Source organism: Nyctibius grandis, chromosome 7, assembly GCF_013368605.1.
Source record: "Nyctibius grandis isolate bNycGra1 chromosome 7, bNycGra1.pri, whole genome shotgun sequence".
In the NCBI taxonomy this organism is placed as follows: Eukaryota; Metazoa; Chordata; class Aves; order Nyctibiiformes; family Nyctibiidae; genus Nyctibius; species Nyctibius grandis.
Genome location: NC_090664.1, coordinates 25,579,225 through 25,606,119, shown reverse-complemented (window position 1 = coordinate 25,606,119; position 26,895 = coordinate 25,579,225). Strand labels below are relative to the sequence as shown.

The following is a 26,895-nucleotide window of genomic DNA, read 5'->3' as shown; positions in this document are numbered from 1 at the left end:
GTATGTTCTAATCCAGTCACGAATCGTAGGAAAATACTTTGATACATGAGAAAAGCTATAAACATAAGAACATTTTGGAGGGAAATAACACGCATAAAAGCTCATTAAATAATTACAACAACAAATAAATAGTTTGTTCAGCTTTACTTTTTGATTGCTGCCATGCATATTTGAATTTTTGGTATACTGAGATAGAAGAAAGGTCAGCATGCAAGGCATTTTTTTTTTTAATGAATCTGAAAGCAGGTACTAGGTGGTGTATTTTTAAGATGTTGTCAGAAGTTCATAAAACATGATATAGAAGGCAGTAGTCATGATAACTGTTCTCATGAAAACACATGACAAAGCATCTTTTTACAAAATAGACTTTAGTGAATATTCATGGCAAATTTTCTTTGCCTCCATGGCTGGAGAAAAGGTAAGAGTTTATAGTGTGGGTTTGGAAGGTGGCTTGTGTTATTCCCCATCTTGAACATTTGGAAAATCACCCAAAAGGTCCATATGCTGAGAATGCCCCTTTTGATTTTGGTCAAAGAAATAAGCACGTAGTGTCAACTGAGAACATAGCAATGGCAGACTTGTCTTTAAGCAGTCAGAATGGTAAAGCAAATGGTTACAGGTGAGTTCAATTTTGGCAGGAGGAGAGGGAGATGAGAGAGTAGAGAACGTCTGACTTCTAACTTGTACTGTGTTTGCTGGATTTACTGGCTCTTTTCCTCTCTTTGTGATGCTGGATAGGTTTTGCTTGAGAGGTTCCCTCAAAGTTGTGGCTGGACTCGTTGTGCTGCCTGGTGTATCGCTTGCACTTGCAGGCCGTGACCACAGTTATTTTGTAGGTTCTTATACTTCCATCCTGGCACTGAAGCTGGATCCTCTGGGTGCGAGTTTTGTCATTGACACATCTCCACTCTTGCGAGCTCCGCCTGCTCCAGTACTTGGTTCCATAACCTCCTCCAATCCAGTTGGGGAGCAGTGGCAAGGGGAGGCATTCACCAGCACACACCAGCTCCTTCAGTGGATTGATGCTGGTGCACTGGCCATCTGAAATGTACTTGGTGGATCTCAGTTCCCGACAGCCAACTTGAACACGATCTGCAGAATGCACAGAATAATAAACACTGAGATTCAGAATGGAGAGGCTTCCTTAACCAGTCATTTTCACATTAACAAGCTATGTTTTGCAGAAGTTAAAGTAGGCTGTAATCTTTACAGGACATCTCTTTACTGTTGTGTCCCCCAACAAGGGCCTCAAGCACTGATGGTATCTCTGGGTATTACCGCAGCATAAAGAAATCATAATGATATGCACTTCAGCAGTTGTGGTAAAAGAGGCAATTTTATTCTCTATCCTTCTTCTCAGGGACATACCTTTTAGAAGAGAAAAAATGCCCCAAGGGAAGAAATGTTTCCTGCTTGTTCTCAGTCTAGGGAATCTGCTCTGTGATGTTTACAACAATTATGTTGGATCATTAGCAAGGGGGAAAATAATGCTTTGGAAACTGTTTATATGCTTTTAAATGAATTTCAAACAGGGTATTTCTCCTCATTCCATGGTTAGACTGGACTGAGTCTCCCATGTGCGCTGCTGCTCTGAACATGGATACTGCAGAAGTGATAACAGCTGAAGTTACCAGGGAATGGTGTTCTGCATGCAAAGTTTGAATGATTAGCAGTAACAATTTCAGAGCCGGTCGTTTTGCCCTCAGGGTAGCACCAGCTTTGTATCTGCAGTACTCTTCATATTATATGTAACATAGAGGATCCTGCAAATTCTCTTGGGCAACTGACATGGAATCAACATGCAGAGCGTCTCATACAGGCATGTTTGTACCCGTCTGTATGTGCAGCTCTGCACTCTGCAATAAACACAACTGTTTATTTCAGTAATTACACTTTGAAATAAACGCCCACAGTGCGCTTAATTTTAATAAGCAATCTTTACTGGCTGTGCTCTCCCTATTTCTGAAGGACAATTACGGCACAGATTCTACACACAATGCAATTAACTAACGCCTTTAAAATAGAAGTAATTACTAGAAACATTTTAGAGTGAATCATAAAAGGCTTTGAAGGTACATCTACGTATCACATCTACAGGCTGCTTCTGTTTCTACTTGGATTTTTGGAAGCAAGTTCTGAACAGAGACACTGAGTTAAGATTACTTCACCCTGTCCCCTGTGTCGCAGGGTGGGCAGTCAAGGGGCTGTAAATCTGCAGACTGATCCGCGGGACTGCTTACAGGACTGTTCTGCCTGCCTCGCAGAAAAGATTCAAGCTTGCCTTCCTGCAGCTGCACTCGGGAATGTACCTGGAAGCAGCTGGTCACAGATCTGAGTTTGTCTCTCCTTCTGTTTTTATGTCTTTCCTGGCTCAGCTTTTCTCCAGTGACAGCTCATTGACAATGAATAGCTACTGGGCTGCTCCAGTAATCTCGTAATGATGGGATGTTTCCTGTGCACTTAAACCCTTAGCATTCATAGAAGCTGACACACTGGCTTAGCTGAAAGGTATCGGTGTCACTTTTTGCCTTCCCTTTCCAGGGATGACGCTATTTTTATCGAATCGTTGTTGGTGGGTTGCTGTGTGTATGTGTGTGTCTCTATTTGGATTTCTTTCATTTTAATGAGGCGGGCAGGGGAGGGAACAGATAAAGTCAGCAGAAGGTTTCCAAGATCCCCACGTACCTGACATACATACATAAAACTCAGCAGGAAAAGACTAGATATAAAAAGGCAAGTTAGAGCAGAGATCATAGGTAAATTATGAGCTGATTTGTTTACTTTTGCTGGAGGTGTTAAGCAGGTAAGTGCTACAGCAGGAAGTAAAGCTAAACAGCGGGAACAAAATTCAGAGTTTTTTATTGCATTTGAAAAGTAGCCCAGACACCTCCCCAGCCCGCAGTGGGAGGGTGCGTTAAGAAAGCGAGCGCTTTGGAAATGCCTCTCACTCCTTTGCCTTGATCTCGCTTCGCTGCCGGACAGCCCGTAAAACCCGGCGTTCCTGAATGAACCTCCCTCAGGAAGTAACCTGCCCGAGAGAGCCGGTCCTGCAGGATCGCACGGGGGAGGCAGGCAGCCTTGCCTGGGGCCGCCCGGCGAGGCACATCTCAGCCAGGCGCCGGCAGCATCTTCCTCTGCCCCGGCTTCCCCGAGGCGCCGCTTCCCAGCGCCGTCGCGCTCGGCGGGGCGAAGCGCGCTGCGGCCGGGGGGCTCCGCTCCCGGGGCCGGGCACGGAGGGGCTGCCGCCGCCGCCGCCGGAGGGCCGAGGGCTGCGGGACGCGGTGGAAGTGCCGCCGGTAGGATACTCACTGTTACGGTCGGATCCAGCACTGGTGTAGTGCCTGCCTCCATTCCTGGCTTGATTCAACGTGCTGTTGCTGCTTGGGCTCGCTGCAGCAGGTTTAACAACGTGAGAATAAAGTATCTCTGTGGCATCGTTCTTGAAAGCCAAGTAGCTTTTCGTGAAGATGCATGCTAGGAGAAAGCCGTAGAAGTGAATGGCAGGGAGGAGCATGGTTGGTTCCGTCTCTGTCTGACAGAGCTAGATGAAATCTTCTGCTTCTTCTGGGTAACTCTGAAATTGCTCTTGAAGGTTTCCTTTATATATTCAGAGAGGCTTGGCATTCATTCAGGTGTAAAGTTGTGGATAGCTTCAGAATGAAAACCCACAAAAGGGGTGGGATCCCTACATGAGCCTGTGAAGACCTTTTACCAATAGGAGAGAAGCCTGCAGTAAAGGAGGAGTTAGATGCACTAATTGCAGGATTCCTATTTGGGGCTTTTGAGGGTATCAGAAAACTCTGAGGCACCACGCAGCAGCATTCAGGCTCAGACCTAGAGGCTGCCGGCTCTTCCCTGCCATTCCGTATGTCCCTGCACTCCTGGCATTTTCGTGTGATGTGACTTAACACGGAATCAGTCTTTCTTGCTCCTTTATGCAAAGTTATGTCCCCTCTTCTCGAATGTGTCTTTCAGAAAACTTGCCAGCTCTGTTAGGATGCAAAAGTTTATTAAACTTACAGAAGACTGCTAGTTACACAAATGCTGTCTGCTATACACCAAGATCCCTTAAAAAAATGGTGAATAATTTAAAGCTGCCTCTATAAGCTCTAAATTATGCAGCTTTGATCAACAAGGAGCACTGCTAGAGAAACTACTTGTTTTAGGGGAATAGCCTCTCCCTGGTGTGCAGATATTTTCTCCCTGGTGCGCAGAGTTACAAGTATGTATTTCTGTATCACCACGCATAAAAAGCATCTCCTCTGGGCTCCTTAGTACAAACATATCCATATTCATAGCCTCTCACTATGCTTATTCACCAAACTAGTCTTTTTTAGTTTTGTACATTGCCTAGAGCATTCTTATATTTTTAATGTATTATTTCATGTGATAAAGAAAACAGAGGAAAGAATAGTCCTTATTTTGACATACTGTTTTACTGTGTCCCACACTTATTTGCTTTTACATAAAATTACATGGCCCAAATCCAAATGCTAGTGTAAACTGAGATGCTGTCAGTAGGTTAATGCTTATCTGCATCATGATGAATGCTCTATAGATTTTCATTATAAATAAAGCAACAGCGATCAACACTATAGTGTTCTAATTAAAAGGAAATCTTTTTCTTGGGAAAAAGCACAACCATGCAGGAGGCCACATTATGTAAAGGTTAGACTCTAATCTCACTTACACTCTTTGTAACTGAGTTGATATCTATAGAGTCATCCTGGATTTTATTTGCTGTAAGGAAAGCAGAAGCGGAACACAGGTCAGTTACGTCTAGTGTCAGGGTCAAAATCTCAGTCATTCAGAGAAGAGAACTTTGTTTCATCCTAGTCATAAGCAGACAGTTGTCCGTATTAGCAACACTTTCCTCTTGCATCACCAAGAAAGTTACCTTGGATTCCAGCAGGAATAAGGATCCACAGTAAATGCCAAATTGATAGCCTTCGCTTAAAAGACACAGGAAAAACAGGAGTGTTGCAAGGTGAAGTGAGTTTTACTGGCAGAGCTGTGTGTGGGGAAGTGGAGTTGATTGCCTGCATCTATTATGACTAGCCCAACCCAGTTCTGGAATAACAAGAATGTTGCAGCGCAGAGTGAGATCTTTCAGCAGAGTAGTGTATGGAGGAGTGGGATCACTGCTAACCCCTGACAAAGCTCCAAGTTCCACTCTCATGGAACGTCTTATTTAACCACAAAAGCAAAGATGTGCATTTTACCTTCCCTTTTAAAAAAAGTAGAAAGTGAAAGTTTCCTTAAGCAAATTATCAAAGAAGATATGTACGTTACAGACCATTAATATTTGAGCATTATTTTTCTTCAACAGCAGGTAACCAAAGATCTACTTTGTCTATGTTCAAGTCCTACTTCATTTTTCTCATATTCACGGATCATTCATACAGATCTTTACACATCTCACCTTCCCTGCAGGATAATCTCTGTGCTGAACTGAGCCAATATAATTAAAAGCATGGAACCCATTTTCCAGTTATCCAGAGTACCTGTGGATACCAGTCAGGGGACCTCTTCCCAGTAGAAAGATTTTCCTACATTAGATGAGACTTGGGAAAGTCAGAAGTTTCCTTGAGAGCTGTTTTCTTTGAAATAAGGCGTATAATCATCTCACAGGAGAAATGTGTGGGACCTTGGAGTGGCTATAGGACTGGGTCTGCAAGGAGCTTGCTAAGCCTCAACCTTTCCAGCTTTCAATGAAAGGAATCCATTAAGTTTGTCACATACTTCTCTTGGTCTTGTCACTTAGAGAAGGAAGACCTCAAGACAAGCCTTCTGCAGTCTTTGTAAAGGAAAAGTTTGGCCCTGAATTTCCATGGGAAAGATAATACAGATTACCTCATTTTTCCGTGCACTAGACACAGAGTAGACATTATTTTAATTTCATTTGTATTTTCCACTTGTTACAAATATTGTATGAAAATTTCATTATTTCAGTTCTTTGGTCAGTGCTGTCAGCCTCCCTGCTTTGAAAGGTAAGCAGGCTTTTGAGGAGTTTGTCAGTCAATTTGATTTATATTCTCTTTTGTCAAACCCAGAGCTTGCAGTCTTTCACTTTTTCTGAGTCTTCCTGAGAGAGATTAGAAGTCTCATGAGGGGAAGGGATGCTGGGCAGTCAAATTTGACTGTGAAGTGAAATTGTGAACCTCACAATCAAAAGGTGTTTTGTAATGCTTAGCTCAGAATGGGTTCCTAGACCCAAAATATTTTTTGCTATCATTAGTTAGATGATTGTGGTAAGTTCTCAAAGGTAAAGGCTATAGTTACCTTTGTAGCTTCCAAAATAGACTTACGCAATGTATAGTCTGTCCTTATTCTAGTCAGATTCGATGGCTTGTGTAGAACATTGCTCTGTGCTTAATCTCTAATATTGGCCATAAGGAATATATTACACAAGGTCTTTGAAGTCTGTACTGGCTTCCTTTTTGCCTCTGGGCATAACTCAGGATGTTCTTATTGATCTATAAAACCGTATATGCTTTGAGTCCTAGGCAATAAATTCTCTCTCCTTTATCTTCCATTATGACTCTTAAGATCAGCCAGGACGTACTGACTATACCTGAGTGTCTGGAGAGGTTGAATGCTCAGCGTGAAGGGCCTAGGAGACTGGATTTCACTGCTCCTAAGGATCCACGTGAGCTCTGTTCTGCTGCTTGGCATGCTGTAAAGGCCGTTGTTTGGTCAGATCCTTGAAAGTGACTGTGGGGAAGGTGCAGGGAAGAAACCCATTAACAGATTCATTTAAATATTTGTACATGTACCCAGGGATAAGGTTTAACTACACACTACTTTCAACTTAACTGCTCGTTGTATCTTAACAGCCTTGCTTCTGAATGAACCCAAACACAGTGGTAAAGCCATCCATCAGTCTTCAGAGAGAATGGTATCCAGAGTTATCCACACCTTAAATCTTGCTTTCTCCATTTTCTGTAATGGAAAAAAACACACTTCTCTCAATGGATGCAGAGTAATACAAGGCATGTGTTCTGCAAAGATCCCAAAAGAGAATTCTCTTCTTCATGGTCATTTATAAGTCTGTCAGGATCCCATCCTCCATGTTTCTTAGACACTATAATGATGTCCAAAGGGCAAAGTTTTGTGCAGAGTGCACACACCTGTCTAGCAGCACAAAACAGCCACAGGGAATAGAAGGGTATGCACTGACAAGTACAAATGACTACCAGAGAGCCTTGTCTTTGCAACCTACATGATCACTGAACATGCACAAATAAGAAGGAATTCCCAATTTTGCATAAAACTTGGGCCTGCCCAGTTTTAAGAATGACAGGAAAAGGCCAGAATTAGAATGAAGGCTGCACGGAAAGAAAGGTTCAAAATTCATTTTTGTCTTTTTATTGTTAGTCCCAAAGAGAAGACCATTAGGGTATTGCACTTCTGACTTGTTTCCAAAGGCAGGTAGTTTGAGAGTAAGTAGAGGCTCAGATAAATGACTGCAAAAAAGAAACTTACATTTATTACTTTGCACCTTAAAACAGAAATGGCTGTCAGGCTATTTTCTGTTAAGCAATAAGCATATTAGTAATGTACTTCAAAGCAGCATAAAATGTGATTTGGAGCATGATAAGAGAACTTGTCTGAAAGTGAGGTAAAATTGTAATAAATGCAACTGTTGAGAACTTGTAAGCTGTTGTGCAACAAGTTAGCATAGTTCAAGCTCATACAGAAAACACGTTAGAGAACCAATTTACCCCCCCTGCAAAATGTCAAACCAAAGATTTTTTGAATACTGAGGTTTTTCTATACTAAGTGGTACTTTTTAATTTTCTCAGCAAATTATTTGAGAGGTTCAATGGAAAACAGAACATATATTCTCATTAATGAGAATGACTAATTAGTTCTGATTTATGTCTTCTTCATCTCCCTAAGATTTCATATTACAATTTTATTTTTTTCTACTTGCTCTTATGCATAATGTAGACAGAATAATTTAGGTCAGGCTGTGGCTTCAAAGGAGGCAATTTATCACTTTTATCAAAAAAGAAATTAAATACAGGCTGAAAAGGGGGAAATATTTAAGTTTATTTTGAAATTCTAGGAACATTTACAGTAGAGTGAAGAACTGTCTGAAGTAATTTTAATTGCCACCTCTTCTTGAGCATTTGCAGTAAGATTTTAAGACCAGATTGAAGACAATATGTGGCTTATTATCATCCAAAATATGTTTTGTGATTTTCTGCATACTTTGAAGAAGACAGAAAAACAAAACCGGGTTTTACAAATGAAAAAAATATTAGAATAACAGCTTGTTTATTTGCGGTATCATTTTCAGAAACTCTTAGGTGACATTGAAATGTAACACATATTTTAAAGAGATTTAGGGCAATAAAGCAGGATTTTTTAATATATGTAGACACTGAAGTCAACTGGACTTTGGTATCTACATACTTTCTAAAATGTTGCCCTAAGGAGTGAAAGTCCTATTGATTTTCAGTGAGCCAGTCACTTAAATGCTTTTGAAAATTTTACCCTCAGGTTAAAATTCTGAAACTCCTACTCAGCGTTAAGCAGGCAAAGTCCCATCAACATGCCCCAGTTGCAAATAAAATAGAAACTGAGTAAAGGTTTTGAAGTCTGTCTTGTTTCTTTACATGTAATTAACTGAACTCTTAATATATCACTATGTTTCAGTAAACTGCTTTGTGTTTCTAATTACGTGGTCTGAAATGATTACAGTGTATTTTAAAAATGCACACTCTACAACAAACCAGCTCAGAAAATCTGGCAGAGTTTCAGGATTTCCTAGGCAAACACTTGCCAAACCTGTTGTTAGATCCAAAGTTGTAATTTAAAAACAAGCCTACAAGGTATCTGGAAGAAGATCCCTCTTTCCTTCCTTCTGCTCCGTCTCCCACTCCCTTACAAGGAAAACGCTTTACCTTATCAAAACAGAACAGTTACTGACATTTGTCTCCTGGTAAGAAGCCTATCCCTGCTGCATTCAGATTTTAGATTTGACTAGTGCATATTCTTATTAAAGAAAAAAGTTACCTTCACCAAGAACGTTAGTGTCCAAATTCTTCAATCAGATGAACATGCACAACTCCCAGCTGAAATTAAGGAAGTACCTGAGGGCAAAACCTGCCCCCAAATTAGATTTTTAATAATTGTAATACTGTGTAATCCTTTCCCTGCCAAGAGACAGAAATGGCCCATCCTGCACAACAAATTCAGAGACTTACCACACACTCGGTATCAGGGTTTCACTTATAACCCATGAACCAGAATATAATTGAACAAAGTGTATGCAACTTTATTAAAATTAATCCATCCAATATTATGGTGCATTTGTACAGTACTGAAAATCTCTTATTTGCATATGTAGGAACTGCTATAATCCAGCAAATGTTTCTGCATTATCACCCCAAACACAGTTTTAAACAGTGGGAACTTTAATTAAAATGGAGATCTGTCTCTCTCAAAGGATCTATAAGAATATAATTTCATGTGTTGGTTATTACTCTCACCTACTGATATTTCCTTCCTATGTGAAGTTAGTTTCAGTTACCCGGTTCTCTTGAAGTCCCAGACTTTTTCATGCAATCAATGAATGAGTCAGGCTAGATGAAATTAAGACACAGAACCAAGTATCACCTGCCTAAGCAGACACTACAGCCCATTCCAGACTTCCTTTCCAGCGATTTTAATTACCTTGAATTCACATGTAAAAGAAAGTCTAACAGAAAGAGCTGATAGATCCCTTCCAATTGAAGATCTCCTCACTGGAATGCTCTAGGATGTCTTTTAAAACAAGAAAATTTTTACTAAACTAAGGCTGTACTACAGTACAGCCCTAACTAATAAAGTGGCAAAATGCACACCGAGAGTCGTTTCCAAAATCCTAGGGCTGAGTGCTGAACAGTTTTTTAGGCATTTTTACAGTGAGAACATTTTGTTGTTGCTCTTGACTCACGTACACAAATATAATATATTGAAACACATGCATGCTCACTTTGGCTAAGAGTGTGAAAAATGCTATTGCCATAAATTTGAGAGGTGGGAATGAATATTCAGTACATTCCACCCATTCTCCACGTTGTATGTAAAAACTAATATCAAAACACTTCAGGGAAGAACAAAGAATGGAAATTCTTTACAGCAGTAGGTGTCAAGATTTCAAAATCTTTTCTTCAATCCAAGTCAGAAAAAAATCCTCACATTCTGAGACTCCTTACAGAAGAAATTTCAGAGAAAAAAGAAAATCTATCCAGATGTTACTGCTCAGTTTTGATTTTTTCTTTGATTAATACTGACTTTTAATAATGGTGGTTCAACAGCAGCAGGATAATCCATGCCTTAAGCATGACATTAGATTTTAAAGGATTATTTATCTTATCTAAGCTTAGACGTCTCTCAGTATACCTTTATGGTAATAAACAAATATTAGCTGTACTTGCTTAATCAGAGAGTTTTAAGCAAAACCATACTCTAGCCTGAAGTACAGTGGGATTTCAGTCTTCAGTTAATGCTCTACATATCTGTATGATCACAACAGATTTGCATTTAGAGTTAAAATGTAGTTAAAGTAATATCGTTACAAAACAACTTAACAATGAGGCCACTATCAGCAGCAATAATCAGCAATGATGAATTTTAAATGACTACTTCTCCAAAGTTTAAACTTTCTCCATACTGTCCATAACTGACTGTAACGGTAGTTCTTGTCACTATTTTACCTGACATCAGTGTCCAGAACCTGAATAGGCTCCGTAATGAACATGTGTTACCCCATATTCAAAACCTTGTCACTGTTTATGTCTGTAATCTTCAGGCAAAGAAGACCTTCTCTTTCCAATGCAAAACATGGTTGTTGTGAGAGAGGTTTATTTTGGGACTTCAGTCTTAAGTCTATTTGGAATTACAAACTGGTTTAGATGACATATAAACAGTATTCAAGAAAGGAAATGTCAGAACATTCTGTTTGTTCACTTGGCCTTTCTTCAGTTCTTCAAAGCTCTTCACAGGGTTGCTTTTCTAAAATGTATCCTAACATGGAAACATTATACAAATAAAGCTTTCATAACTGTCAGCATATGAATTTGTTTTTCAGGAGGAATATTTCCAGTAAGTTTTCACTCTGAGGAAAAACAGAATAGTGTCTTCTTTTCTGTTAGTTTTCATCTAAAATGTAGCTCTCATCTCACACATTCATGCCTGCCTGGTTAGAACAACATAACAATTTTTACTGTAAATGGAAAATCCTGCAGGTTAAAATCCCTGACATGATTCTTCCCTGATGGTAACCAGATTGGCCTCCTGTAAGTCCAGGAGATGCATGTTTCCTTTTTAAGGTTGGATGTAGCAAGCCACCTTTGTATAAACAGCCAGTAAGAGACGGTGTTTTGGTATGTGCCTCTGACCTGCATAATTTTTGGTTTTCTCTTGACCTGCTACCTTTTTCGAGGGTAGCATCAGGCAGTCTTGCCTTCCAGCTTCCCTTCAGGGTTTTGCACCACAGATGCTCATTTCCATCCACCTGTTGTGGAGCCGAATGGAATTAGCGTCCCATACTGACTCCCTCCTTTTTCAGTTGCAAACTCTGACAAGCTGTTGGAACATGAAGGATGTGATAATGACTGCCTGGCATTTCCATGTCTATCCACTTGGTTCCTCTGTGCAGGAAGCACTTTTAGCAACCAACAGAGGAGACACATAGAGGATTGGGAGGGTATCTCTCCAGAGATTTTTTTGCACAGTTGAAGCTTCAAGAGAGAAAAAGTATTAGAGATACTTACTAAGGCTGCATACTTGCACAATGTCATAATGAGTTACTAGATCAGGCAGGTCCAGGAGGCAATTTAGGGACAAATTTTATAAGGTAGGTATCCTGAGGAAATTCTATTAACTAATAGGTGGCAATGCATTTTGCACCTATTTATGTAAAAAATGAGTGGAAAAGAATTTTAGTAGTTTCTATGCCAGATGAAAGTACCTATTGTTGTAGAGCTCCTTACAATAGTAAAGAACCATATCTGTGAGGTTTTTTTCTTTTAAAGAAATTACTTAAACTACTTAAAAATTACTTCTGCTTCTGTATGTACAAGAAGTTATAGCATAATTTCTATTCTATAGTTGTAGAGAATGTCAGTAAATGCTGTTATATCGCAAATGCCTACATGAACTTCTAGGTTGTGCCCACTCTAGCCTACATCCAGTTGTACATCTGCTTCTTACATGAATTGTACTGTATTTACATATGTAGCATGTTATAAATTGTGCATAGAATAGACATTTTGTGCTCCTTCTAAAAAATAATATGGAGAACATAAAAGAAGGCTATCTTACTCAGAATAAAATATTTTGTTCCGGGCAGTCCAATACGTAATTCTTGTCATCGCTCAGTATCATTGTAAGGTCTGTTAAAAAAGCACTAAAACTGAACTACTGGAACTAATTTACTCAATAAGACTTTAATGACTTTCTCTGTTCTTAAGTGAAGTGAGGGAAGTGGTTATTTTATTACTGTTCATTTAGTCAACAAGTATAAACAAAAATTAATGGATATGATCATTATTAAGGACAGAGGTATATATGGCCATGAAATACTTCATTTTATTTTACATTCTAGAAAACACTTACTGTCAAGAATAAACTATTTAAGATAGATCTTTTGTTTTATAAATTGTCAGAAGGAAGAACTATGCATGCTTTTGCTGTAGCATTAATTTTCTCTAAGTGTCCAATTCAAACCTTGCTGAAGTCAATAGAAATCTTTCAATTGTCTTAAAAGACTTTGGGTTTAGGCCTCCGTGCAGTAAAACAATCATCAAGAGACGAGCTGTCAGTGTTCCGATAATCTGTGTTCATAGCGTGCACATTAAATTAACTTAAAACATCTGTCCAGTAGGTGGCATGTGAGATCTCACAGTCTTAAACGTAAATAAAGCAATGGCATGTCATCACCAACACAGGAAAATAATATTTCACCAGTTAGGTCTAAAAGGCCAATATGAACTATAATTGTCTATATGCAGCAACCAATGTGGTCTTTTTATTAGCTTTTATTTAATTAGCATTATTAGATTCGCATTTCCATGTTTAAAAAGGACTCATCATTATTTATGAATACCATGGTTATAAAATATTTTATTTATTCAGCTTCTTAAAAATAGTTTACATTTTTCAGTTTTTCCATTACTCAATGTTTATTACTAATGTCAGCACACTTGTGCTTCTAATGTGGTGGCAGTCCTTCCCAAGTCCTTGTTCCAAACATCTGAGGGAGGACTTTTTCTCATTTTTCCTGACAGCAGTTTAGTCTGCTTAGAGGTCATTAGTGAATGCATCATTCCCTAGAAGCCCCCTTCCCCTCCTGTATGCATTGCTTCCTATGGACATTTAGCACTGAGACTCCAATTTCAACCTCATGCCACATGCAGTAATGCCACTGTAAGAAATCTGCGATTGTCCTTGAAAGGGAGGCTTGGGAATCCTCCATTCCCATTCGAGTCCTCTTTGTATCACTAGCTGTTCTTTATTTTGATACAATAGGTAATGTAGCAGTGACTTAATACCACATCACCACATAAGACTAAACACCACTTTGCAAAACTACAATACCTGAAAGAACTTTGAAATATCTTAATTATCCCACACACAAAGATTAAAGGAAGGAAGACAGTCCCAGGAATAGAGAGGCTGCTTAATGTAATCATACTTCAGGATTACTCTTGGTTATTAAGGTCCTTTTTGGCTAGGGATGTTGCAGAGGATTGAATTTGCTCATTGTTTGCTTTATTACCTTCAGCAAAACATCTGAGGAGCAGGAACACTGAGTTTGCTCTCCAAATCTAGCCTTCAGCTTTGTGGCATACATAATCTTTGCATGGTAAAAGTTCAGGCTGTATCCTGAACCCTAACTGGTTTGGGCTCCAGCATCAAAAGTTAGCGGTGTACTTGAAAATACATTAATCTAATCTGATTTTGGGGGCATTACAATGTTTCTTATGTCTAGAATTTGCATCTATACTGTCAAGCATGTGTGGATCTCAGAATATTCTCAAGACCTAACTCTCCCATAATTCATACCACAAACCCTTAAACTAATACCAAGGCGTTATTTTAGCATGAGTGCCAGGAGGTGGAAAAACTCTCGCTATACTCAGAAACACTGATTATGCTCAGTGGCTTTGTGTGGGCCAAGCTTTTCTTCAGGCAGTCTGCTTGGCCTGCACCCAGGCAAAATCAATCATAGTAATGGTTCATCAGCTAGTCCTGGGAGGTTGTTTTTCTTTATAACAGCATAGATTATTTAAAACCAAGCTATGAGTGGGCTATGTACAAAAGTATTAATGGAAAATTTGTGGGATGTGTGGCTTAGTGTGTGCATGTGTGCAGTCAAACCCACTTTCAGTTTGTAGTCTAGACATGGCCTTATGGCTTGGATTTGGAAATACTGAACCTCACAGAGATGAAAGTAGGGTTTAATACCCTAAGGCGGATGGGTTGGAATGTGGAGAAAACCTAATAATGCAGGTTACTTTAAAGTCTGCAGTATGACTGTGGTCAATCCCTCTCTTTTAAATGGGGGGGGGGGAATTTCATCTCATCAAAATTTGTCAGGTACAATTCCAGATAAATAGTTTGACTCTCTAGTGACTGTGGTTTGGAAACAAAATTAAGCTTTTAATAAATTTCTGTAAATTTTCTTTCTGAATGTTCTGCTAAAACACAACTTCTTTCTTGAAGGCAGCTGTAGTAATACAATATTTTACATTTATAAAAGCTTTCATCCTGAAAATTCCCAACAGACTTTGCAAACTGCATTCGTTCAAAATCACCTAAATGTGACTAAACTGCATGGGGAGCAACAACCAGACATAGAGGCACAATACGTACCTTGGACTACAGAAGTTTTGGCCAAAGACACCAGACTAAAATTCTGTCACTGTTGAAAGAATACTACTTTTTTATCTACTTAAAATGGCCAGGGCCCTGGATTTTCAAAATACTCAGTTGACTGTAAACTTTACCAGTCCACTAAGTACCTGGGAAGGTAGAAACAGTGAAATGATGTGGTTGGGCCTGGAACAGTAATAGACAGGGTGTCTTAAAACTAATGCTTAGAGTGTTAGGCTTTCCTTGCCAGATATATCTGGATATTAGTTCCAGCTCTCTTATGTTTTGCATGCAGATGAGACAGTCGTCAGGTACAAAGCCTTAACAAGGCTGCAGACAAGCAAAAGCCCTTTCCTAGAAGAGGGTGATGAACTGAGTGTTGCTAGCAATCGTTTGCCAGACTGGTATGCTCTGTTAAAAATAGAAATACTAAACATAGCAGTAATTTAGAAAGAAAAGTAATGTAATACGTGCAAGTAATAGTATCAGGTGCACGTATATGTTAAGATCATGAGCTCTTTCATTACAGTGGAAATAAAATGGAGGATATAGTAAGTGCTCGTATTGTTAGCTTACAAAGCTGTCAAATAGCATTATATTTTGGCATCAAGCATGTTGAAAGATCCAAAATGCTCGATACAAGCTAGAACTCAAATGTCTACTTCTTTAGAAGAAAGAACTCTCATGGAGTTCAACTGAAATTGTGCATAAGTGAGGCAGGATCTAGCTTGCTGAAGAGTAGCTGCACCATTCACTGAAATGCTGTTAGTTAAGACTGGAAAAGTAATGGACTTTGTACGTGGCATTAGAAATATTAAATCAAATTGAAACTGCATTTTTGTACATTGAGACAAAAATCTCATCAAAATAAAAATGTATTACACCAGAAGAAACAGATTACACTGATTCTTGTTTTATGTACTCCATGCTGCCTCGCTCCTGCCAAAGGGCTAGTCCTTACCCAAGCATTTTAAGTAAATTATCAATAGAACACTTACGGACCAAGCACAACTCATATGGTACAGATAATAAACATGTATATAAAACATTTTTAAATGTACATTTTCTTTTTCTCTTTCTAATTATAAACTACAACTTACATACTTCCCTTTTTTTTTTTGTATGAGTTTTTGGAAGAATTCTCTTAAAATAGGACCGTTTTAATTTTAAAAGGAAGTAATGATAACAATTTATGTTGTTTCTTGGGACCTATTGTTAATGAACATTGTTTTTTTCTTTTCCACACAGGGTCTACTGGCCAAGTTCTGTGTTGTTCTGTGCCACAGGCTGTAAAGTCTTTTATATAGTATTTATTTGTTTCAAGGATAACTGTTTAGAAAAACAGAAGGAAAATACTCTTATTTCTTTTTAAGGCTATGGAATGCAAATTTTTCTTGTTTCTGAGACTGTATTTGCAGGAGAAACAAAAAAAAAAAGGAAAACTGATTTTGACTGAAGTCTTTAAATGAGTTAAAGAAAATCAGCTGTCCACTGTAGTTGGTTCGTGAGGATGTTTTAGTTTGTATCAGCTTTCCATTTGTTTGAAAAAGACAGTCACTAAAGCAAGGTGCTATTTTTCATGAGAGACCAAGAATCTGAGACTATGGAAGCCACAAAAAATTATGCAAATTATTCATACTAAAGGCTACAGATATGGCAAAATATTTGACGCACACGTGAAAAGTGTTTAAATGTTATTTGTTACTCTGTTTTTAATGGAAGAGTAAACAGTGCATGGATCCAATTTTATTGCATTTCCCAAAGCTTTTTTAATATTGGAAGGCCAGGTGAGATTGCTAGATGATTATATACAACACATCCAGGTACTTTTGTACTGAACTTCATAACCTGTATTTGACTAAAGAATGTGTTTCAGAAAGACACTGAAATGTGAAGGGAAACTCCAGCAGATGCAGAATCCATCTCTTCTGCTAATTTGGACATTCACCCTTGCCCTTAAGAGAGTACATCTTATCTGTAGTCTGAAGGTTTGGGCTTTCATTTTTTTGGTCACGACAAGATTTCTCACCTGTAATGCTACCCAGTACTTTCCCTTGTAAAGGTACAGGCACACTAGGTTTCAGTAATCTCTTAGTCCTCTTTTATTTCTCTCTCATTTATCACTATTCAGTCTCTCAGACAGCTACCAAGCTACTCAGCTGAACACAAACGAGGTATTAGTGTCTCTAAGAATATGATATGAGGCCTACTATACAGAGAGTACAAAACATCATGGCATTCATGACAAAAATCTAATTTAAGAACAGTGCTGTCAAATTCTCAGCATATCGGAGTGAAGAATTCCTTAATAAAAAGTTATATGTGTCCCCCCCTTTTACAAGCTTTGCTTCATCTTGAAAATAGGTACTGCTGGAAAATTAATTAGTTGAGGCAGACCCCCCTCACCCCTGTGTTTTTGACATATAAAGATTATATAACAAGAAGTGTGCCTGTTTGGGGCTGGTTGATGATTTTTGATTGGGTGTTGCCCATTTGTACCTATCACAGTCCAATTATGCAGCCTCTCTAGAAACATCTTACAGTAGAAATTCCAGAATTATTAGACTGATTTCATTGAAATGTACTGGTTTATGAATAAGTAATACAGACGTCTTTGATTCTCAAGCTAGACACAAATCAGGAGGTTGGTGTTTTCATGTACATGAAACTAATGTGTTCCTAAAACCTGTGGGATAAAGGTTGGTGTCATTTGATGTGAACTGGGGCCAAGGTTACATGTTCAGGCAAGTACTATGGTTTCAGACCAAAATTTCCTTCCCCTTGAGGTATATTTCTTCTGTATTTTGTTAGGGCAAACCCTTGAATCTGCAGAAGGCCGTAGCAATTATACTGATGCCCCACATACCAGCAGAGTGCTACAGTCCAGGTGCATACCAAGGAATAAAGACAGTGAATGCTGACATTTTAAACCACTGAAGGGTACATATCGTTGCTCCTCATGTTTCATAAGTGCTGTAGAAGTCACTGAGAAGTAAAAAAAAAACTTTTACTAATAACCAAGGATTAAATACAAAGATTGGAAACTAATTACAAAATTGGAGACAGAATATAGTGAATAAAAAGGTGGCACATACTATTAAATAGGGTTTCAAATAGCTGCACATCATTATTAATCACTTTTATATCAAATTATGAGCTCTGCCTCAACCATTTCATAGAAATCTATGACTTAAAGCCAAAAGAAGCCTGAGTTCTTGGGTTTTTTGCTGTTTGTGTAACTGTTATTTATTTGTCATTCTGGGCCAGTTCTCCACATAGAAGGTCACTCCCCATGAATCATGCTGCTTGAGAAGTGGCTAAAAGATAGATGAGGCCAAGGCACAGAGCTGTGCTGAGGGAATGTCTACTGGGAGAAGGACTGATATACACAGGGCAGGAGCAGAGAGAGGCAGTGGAGCAGTGAAGCCACCTCCTGAACCACGGTAGTTCCAGAACATTCCTCCTCATCCGAAGCAGATACTGGAAAGGACACCAGGAAAGGAACCATTGACACTCTTCAAAGTTAACTGAATCAGTCACAACTGTGAGTGTGGGATCTACATGGTATGGGGTCAATCTTTCTTTACCCATGATTATGTATCTACTTGTCCAACAGAGAAATTCCCTGTTGGCAACAGTTCTCATACTGCAGAAGAAAGAGGAAACAGCAGGGGAGAATATCTTGGTGAGAGCAGCAGCAAAGGTGAAGGGAAAAGTTTGCCAACCTGTATAAGTTGTATTAAAGTGTTGAGCACTGTAGTTCTTACTGACTCAGCAGATATGGCTGGGCACTTGGTACAACTGAGAATTGGACCATTGATTTCAGAACCAGCTTTAGACTCCTAATTTTTAAAAAGTATTGGAAGTGCTGGCTTAAATATCAAGAATTTATGAAACATTTTGTACAGAAGGTAATATAGCCTATTGTCATGAGCTCTTTCAGTTTAGCCAAGATACATAATGAATGACACACTACAGGAACCATAGATTCTATTTTTATTTTTTATTTGTTTTCACAGAATCCTTTCTTACTATTCTGCTAGTAGAGAATTTAAAGTGATAGTGTATACCTTTGTAAACACAGAACCAAATTCCACTCAAATACACACCTGTAGCCCTATTCAGTAAAAAAACTTAAATTCTCATCTTCTGGCTTTCTGTGAGATTTTTTTTAGTCTGTCATGTTTCCTTTCTCTATTGTTACTACAGACTCCACAGGGTACCATAAGTGAAGAGTCACTAGAATTCTCCATTGTAAGATCTCCCTTTTGTGCTGGCTTTTGTCCTGGCAGGACATAAACCATCTCCTTCACTTTGTCTGGGACACAGATGGGTATGGGCAACATTCTTCCACTATTGAGTCATTAATCAAAAGGATCTATTTTTCCACTTTTTAGTGGCCTCCTTTTTTCAGAATTTTGTCATTGAGTAGACTGTTGAATATTTTCTATTTATATAAGCTCGACCTTTTCCCAAACCATCTTGAATTGATTAGTTTAGTGTCAATATTCTCTAAACCATGCAGTTTTTCTACACTTTTAATAAAATACGGACACTTGAGAGCTTCTTGCCTCCATGGCTCACTGAAAGACAAAAACGAGCAAAATGTAATGCAGCAATAAAGAGCACCATTTACCATTATTTTTTCCAGATATGGTATTTTGATAAAATTTAAAATTTGTCTGTGAGCATTCAAGTATTGAAAAATATTTGTGAGTTTCGAAAATCCAGTGTTGGTATCTGTGAAATAGATGTAGAACCATTTCTCATTCATTCAGGCACCTCCTAAGGGATATGTTGTGGGACACCATCTGGTGGATAAACGTAGTTAAAGCAAATATTTATATTTGCAAACAAGTTCTTTTTTTGTTCTATGAAGCTCATATTTGCTCAGATATCTTACAGTTTCCCTAGCCTCATCTAGTCTCATACTAAAGGAAGAAGTACTATTCTGATGCAAATCCTTCACAAGCATGGCCTCTAAGTAATGCAGACCGTGAAAGACTTTTATGCTTAAAGTACTGAAATGTAACTAATTTTGTATGTTGATGATACCTATGGCTGCATTTCACCATTAGCATTTTAGCATGTGCTTCTGGAGTATTTATTATGCTTTTATTCACATCACGAAGCAATCTCAAAGCATAGGAACTAAGTTGCATTTGGATGAGATCAAACTAGAAGATACACTCCAAAAACACACCTAATGCTCTCTAGCCACAGGACCAGGCTAGAAATAGCCCTAAGTAAACCTTCCTGAAATGTGTGGTGTGGATGTTAAGCTAACTAACTCTTTCATGCCACAAATTCTTTTCTATTAGCCTGCACTACTTACTAATGTAGACATCATTCATGTGGCTCACCTGAACCTACCTACAGAGCAGAGACTACCTAGATGGGCTTTGTGAATCTGACTGGAAACTTCAGTCCATCCAGCAAAGTGAACTTCAAAATGGAAACACAGATGGGGCAGGCTCCTGTATGCTTCAAGATCTGTTACATGGATCTAAGGTATGTAATGTAGTAGATAAGTAAAAAGCCCGGCATCAAAACTTTTCAAGCAGAGTCCAGAACAAGTAATTTTCAGAACATGCTTCTTTTCTTTTCTTGGTGTGATAGGATGAATGTTTTGAGAGTTTCCTTAGAAGCAGAGTATTCTACTGAATTTCTTAGCATTTTGAAGACAGCATTACTGATACATATATTATACATTTGCTTGAAAAATGCATTTTGCCTGCTATTTTTATATTTCTCATGAAGCAAGCAAATAGATAAATAGTGTGTCTTTTTTAAAATTTAAAAAAAAAAAATGAAGACAGAGAATCACATCTGTGTATAATTACAGCTGATATACCGAAAATTTACAGATCTTTTGTGAGCTCATCATCAACAAAACCTCACACAATCATCCCCTTTTTATGCCAACAAAATGAGTTTTATAGCCTGGACTTCTCTACATCATAAATGTAAAAATAAAGCAGTGTGTTGGGAAATATTATCAGCACCACTATATTTCTAACGCGCTATAATACATTGCTTTATGCTGGTTTCTAGGTTAAGCCTGGCTGTAAATTTGTAAGCACATATAGCCATGTAGTACTTTCACATTATATGATACAATATAGAATCTTAAAACATACAAGCTGTATCTTTAAAACAAAGTAACCACAAATTCTTACAATTCAGAAAGCAGCAGTATTCCTGTAAAGAGAGGACATCATTTACTGACATTGTTTTACTAGGCACACCCAATTTTGACTTCTATGAGGCCGAGATAAGTAACACTGATTTCTTAAGTTATTTTAACAACAAACCTAACTATTGAAGCTTCACATTCACTTTCAGGATTAGTAATGCCTATCAGATTGATGCTTGCATTTAAATAGAGCTCTTAATTTTATTTTAAGAATGTAAGAAAGGCTTTAGTGGGTCAGACCAATGGTCTATCCAGCCCAGTTTTCTGTCTCCAGCAGTGGCAATAGGAGAGGCTATTCACAGACAGTAACAAGCCCAGCTGTTTGAAGAGGCCCATGCCTCTTTCACTTCCCAGGATACACCATCGTTGTGTTAGGGATGCCAGAGGTACATCCCTAACCTATGGCAATATTGTCCATCTATTTGTTTAATCCCTTTTTGAACCTGTTGACAGAGTTTGCCTCTACAATCTCATGTGTTAGTGAGTGCTGGAAGTCCACTACCTTGTGTTTAAAGAAATGCTTTATCTGTTTTAAGCTGATGTTCTATTATTTTTATTAAGTTCTCATATTACAGGATAGAGTGAACAGAATTTCTGCCTTCACCTTATCCACTATTTTCATGACTTTGTAACCCTTCATCACTTTTCTTCCTAGCCTTCTCCTTTCACTGCTGAAGACTCCCAACCTTTTTAGTCTGTCCTCATAAGGCAGGTGACCAATCCCTTATTCATTTAAGTTGCCCTTAGAGCTACATGTTGTTACACAGAATGCCAAGACATTTTTAAATCTTTTTGAGAGCTTCTCAGCAAATTCTGGGATCCAATTGCCATACTGGTGAAAAGAAAACTGAAGGTTTCCATATTATCAAGCTGATAGTTGCTTTTCTAGCAAGACAGGTTACTTTTCCTTATTGCTTATTCCTTATTCCTAAGGGTTCAAAAAAATTAATTCTGGAGAACACAGTTTGATTTTCCCCCTTACTAATTTCAACCTACTGTTTTATACGTAATGTTATTCATTTACTTCAAATTTAAAATTTTGAGGAGTTCTTTATTTTTGTTATAGCAGGCTAATGTGTTTAGCTGTGCTTCAGTAATACTTACACTTTCCTCTAATGTGCTATTTGGTTATTCCTTTAATGCATTTATCTATCTACAGCTCTTTTAATTATGTTCTGGAATGTCTTTAAAGTTTTCCTCAAAGACTCTGAATCATATACATTCATTGCCTTCTCTGACACTCCGTATTTCTCCTGCTGTAGCAACTTAGGCTGAACACTGATTTTGAAAACTTTCCTTTCTGCTTTCATTTGAGGGGTCTTTTTCCCATCTCAGATGTTAGAGCTTTAATTTTGCATTAGTAACAAGTATTATGTACAAGTACAGAAGCTTATGGTCACAGGTAGCTATCTTCTTTTCTCCCAGGAGAAAAATACCAGCATTGTGCTGACTGTTACTGATTTATAGAACACAAAGGCCTCATTCATTCTCATTTCAAGGTCATCGCTATGTGATCTTCTTGACAAGTTTGAACAACTTGCAGATAAGCATCAAGAAGTCCTTATGAATAACAATGACTAAACTGTCAAGACAGTAATAGTATGATTGAAGAGAGCATCCTCTAAACGCAACATATACTAAGGAATGTGGAGAAAACTTCCATGCCTTACAGTTGTGATAAAATGGGATGTGCCATTTTTAACATAATGGTGAACTGGATTACTGATTGGAATCAAGTCTTAAATGAATGGCTTATTTAGCCAACAAGAGGGGTTTCGACATTTTGAATAAAGCAGTGATGTGCAAGAAGCTCAGAAAATATATCTTTCTCTGTGTCCTTTGTTCCTCTGTGGGAGGCCACTGTGTAGCATTCAAGGAAATTCCTTGATGCTGCTCAGTTTCATATGAGCAGGGTGACAGGATGCACAGTTTGGCACAATTGTCTACTTCTGATCAGGACTACAAATAGCAGGGGTGGCAAAGATCCAAACTGACCTATACTGGCAGAATAATTTGAGTAATTATTCAGGGAACCGTACTGCAAACACATTTAGTCCTTTACTTTCAGGTGGAGTTCAAAATGCTGCAAAAATCTCATGGAATGCTGCACAATCATGAGTTCCATGCTGCACACATTGACTAGTAACGGGGTGAGGTACCACATGAGACTAAGACAAGAAGATACATACAACAAGGTTCTAAAGAGTGATAAACTGGGTTTATTTAATTCCTAGATAAATTTCACAGAAGTAGGACACATATGTGAAAATTGGATGGTCAAGATTCCCATGCCCAGTATGACTAGGAATGTCATGTATACTAATTAAGCAAACAGAAACAAGAAAATAGTTTGTATATATTTTTGAGATGCATAAAATTCACAATAGAATAGGTTTCCAGTCTCAGTGCCAGATAAGCCTAGCCAAAAAGGATAATTGTTTGGTTTTATGCACCACCGCACAGTGTCTAAAGGCATTCATAATCTATGGTTGATTGCATTTTGAATATTGCCAAAATGAATACAATCCCCTCACTGTTGAACAAGATCATAATATTTATAATGACAATTGAGAACTTCAAGTAATACATAGTCCCATCACATCTTTTCTATAATATTAAGACTCTTTTATGTCCAAAATAAAAAACAGATTGCACAGTCCAAATAGTTAGGATTTTGTCAGCATTTTTCAATTAAAATCGCTTATTTGTATAAGTTGTGTCTTTGTCATATAAATATGGAAATACATTCTCACAGTATGGACTTGGATTCAATTCAACTTCCAGTTTTTCTTGTATGTTCTTATAGTAAGCTATCTGCCCTCTCAAAATAAGATATAAAGGAAATTCTTCATTTGTGAGGCTGAGAGAATAAAACGATGTTCCCATTTAAAAATTGTCTCAAAAGTTAGTATTAAATAATGGAGACATCTTTCAAGAAGAGTGATCAGATTCACTTTGACGAAGCATAGGCTGAGGGAGAGTATGTTCTCTCTCTGAAAAAACCCTGCTTTCCAGACAAAATTTGGAATAATAAGTTATTTTAATATTTCTGATGCAACATGGAAACAATCACTATATTCAGTCAGTGTCCCAGTCAAGTAAGAATGTAGGATCACTTTTAACGTACCAATTTTCAGACACTTCAAAAAATTCTTCTCAGACTCAAACTTCACTGTATGCACTTAAGTATTTTAAAAGTTTTAAAAACTATTTTTTTAAATATCTTTACACAGAATCACAGAATGTTAGGGATTGGAAGGGACCTCGAAAGATCATCTAGTCCAATCCCCCTGCCGGAGCAGGATTACCTAGACCATATTACACAGGAACGCGTCCAGGCGGGTTTTGAATGTCTCCAGAGAAGGAGACTCCACAGCCTCTCTGGGCAGCCTGTTCCAGCGTTTGATCACCCTCACCGTAAAGAAGTTTTTCCTCATATTTATGTGGAACCTCCTGTCACGGTTTAAAGCTGGGCCGGCTATTAAACCTATGGCAGATGCTCTCTGTTAACCCTCCCCCCGCCCCAAAGGGAGAGGGAAAGGGAAAAGGGAGAGAGGCTTCCGGGTTGGAAAGTTAAAACAGTTTTAATAAACTATAATAATGACAAAAAAGTATAATAACAATAATAGAAATAATGGTTGAACAGGGAACTGCTGGGCAAACTCAGTGGAAGAAGAGGGTGTACAGATCGTGGAAGGAGGGGCTGGCCACTTGGGAGGAATATAAGTCTGTTGTCAGAGGATATAGGGAGGCAACTAGGAAAGCTAAGGCCTCCTTGGAATTAAACCTTGCAAGAGAGGTCAAGGACAACAGAAAGGGCTTCTTCAAATACATTGCAGGTAAAGCCAACACTAGAGGCAATGTAGGCCCACTGATGAATGAGGTGGGGGTCCTGGAGACAGAGGATAAAAAGAAGGCGGAGTTACTGAATGCCTTCTTTGCCTCTGTCTATACTGTTGGAGGCTGTCCTGAGGAGCCCCGGACCCCTGAGGCCCCAGAAGAAGTCAGGATAGAGGAGGAATCTGTCTTGGTTGATGAGGGCTGGGTCAGGGACCAATTAAGCAACCTAGACGTCCATAAATCCATGGGCCCTGATGGGATGCACCAGCGGGTGCTGAGGGAGCTGGCGGAAGTCATTGCTAGGCCACTCTCCATCATCTTTGCTAAGTTGTGGGCAACGGGAGAGGTGCCTGAGGACTGGAGGAAAGCGAATGTCACTCCAGTCTTCAAAAAGGGCAAGAAGGAGGACCTGGGTAACTATAGACCAGTCAGCCTCACCTCCATCCCCGGAAAGGTGATGGAGCAACTTGTTCTTGGTGCTGTCTCTAGGCACATCAAGGACAGGGGGATCATTAGGGGCACTCAGCATGGCTTCACCAACGGGAAGTCTTGCTCAACCAACTTGATAGCCTTTTATGAGGATGTTACCCAGTGGATAGATGGTGGTAAAGCTGTGGATGTGGTCTATCTCGATTTCAGTAAAGCGTTTGACACGGTCTCCCACAGCATCCTCGCAGCTAAACTGAGGAAGTGTGGTCTGGATGATTGGGTAGTGAGGTGGATTGTGAACTGGCTGAAGGAAAGAAGCCAGAGAGTAGTGGTCAATGGGACAGAGTCCAGTTGGAGGTCTGTGTCTAGCGGAGTCCCTCAAGGATCGGTTCTGGGACCAGTTCTATTCAATATATTCATTAATGACTTGGATGAGGGATTAGAGTGCGCTGTCAGCAAGTTCGCTGATGACACAAAACTGGGAGGAGTGGCTGACGCGCCGGAAGGCTGCGCAGCCATTCAGAGAGACCTGGACAGGCTGGAGAGTTGGGCGGGGAGAAATTTAATGAAATATAACAAGGGCAAGTGTAGAGTCCTGCATCTGGGCAAGAACAACCCCATGTACCAGTACAAGTTGGGGGCAGAGCTGTTGGAGAGCAGCATAGGGGAAAGGGACCTGGGGGTCCTAGTGGACAGCAGGATGACCATGAGCCAGCAGTGTGCCCTTGTGGCCAAGAAGGCCAATGGCATCCTCGGGTGTATTAGAAGGGGTGTGGTCAGCAGGTCAAGAGGGGTTCTCCTCCCCCTCTACTCTGCCCTGGTGAGGCCGCATCTGGAGTATTGTGTCCAGTTCTGGGCCCCTCAGTTCAAGAAGGACAGGGAACTGCTAGAGAGAGTCCAGCGCAGAGCCACGAAGATGATTAAGGGGGTGGAACATCTCCCTTATGAGGAGAGGCTGAGGGAGCTGGGTGTCTTTAGCTTAGAGAAGAGGAGACTGAGGGGTGACCTCATTAATGTTTATAAATATGTAAAGGGCAAGTGTCAAGAGGATGGAGCCAGGCTCTTCTCAGTGACATCCCTTGACAGGACAAGGGGCAATGGGTGCAAGCTGGAACACAGGAGGTTCCACTTAAATTTGAGGAAAAACTTCTTTACGGTGAGGGTGACTGAACACTGGAACAGGCTGCCCAGAGAGGCTGTGGAGTCTCCTTCTCTGGAGACATTCAAAACCCGCCTGGACGCGTTCCTGTGTGATATGGTCTAGGCAATCCTGCCCCGGCAGGGGGATTGGACTAGATGATCTTTCGAGGTCCCTTCCAATCCCTAACATTCTGTGATTCTGTGAAATAATCAAATATATACAAATATATATACAAAACCGAGATTGAGCTCCCCTGAAGTCAGCCACGTCACCACTGGCACTGCAGGGCAGGCTCCGGGAAGGCCCAGGCTGGGCCTAGCGACGGTTGAGAGCTGGATTCAGGGATGCACGGATCGGGATCGGGGGCAGCAGGAAAACAGACGGAGTCCTCCTTGGACACCGGCCATAGCAGAAAGAG

At 39.4% G+C, this 26,895-nt stretch overlaps 1 protein-coding gene across 1 annotated transcript; it reads right to left on the bottom strand.

Moving 5' to 3' along the window:
• Positions 1-676: 676 nt before the first annotated feature.
• Positions 677-3,624, bottom strand: SOSTDC1 (sclerostin domain containing 1). The gene is made up of 2 exons (XM_068405516.1): positions 3,310-3,624; positions 677-1,092 (listed from the first exon to the last, which is right to left on the bottom strand). The coding sequence occupies exons 1-2, from the start codon at positions 3,512-3,514 to the stop codon at positions 677-679; spliced, it is 621 nt and encodes a 206-aa protein (XP_068261617.1). The 5' UTR covers positions 3,515-3,624.
• Positions 3,625-26,895: the final 23,271 nt, after the last annotated feature.

What these genes read in the sequence shown, in the direction of transcription:
- SOSTDC1 (XM_068405516.1), bottom strand. Translation starts at nt 3,514, where the DNA reads ATGCTCCTCCCTGCCATTCACTTCTACGGCTTTCTCCTAGCATGCATC. An exon ending in TGCTGGATCCGACCGTAACA is followed by an intron (nt 1,093 to 3,309) that starts GTGAGTATCCTA and finishes TGCATTCTGCAG; the next exon opens with ATCGTGTTCAAGTTGGCTGT.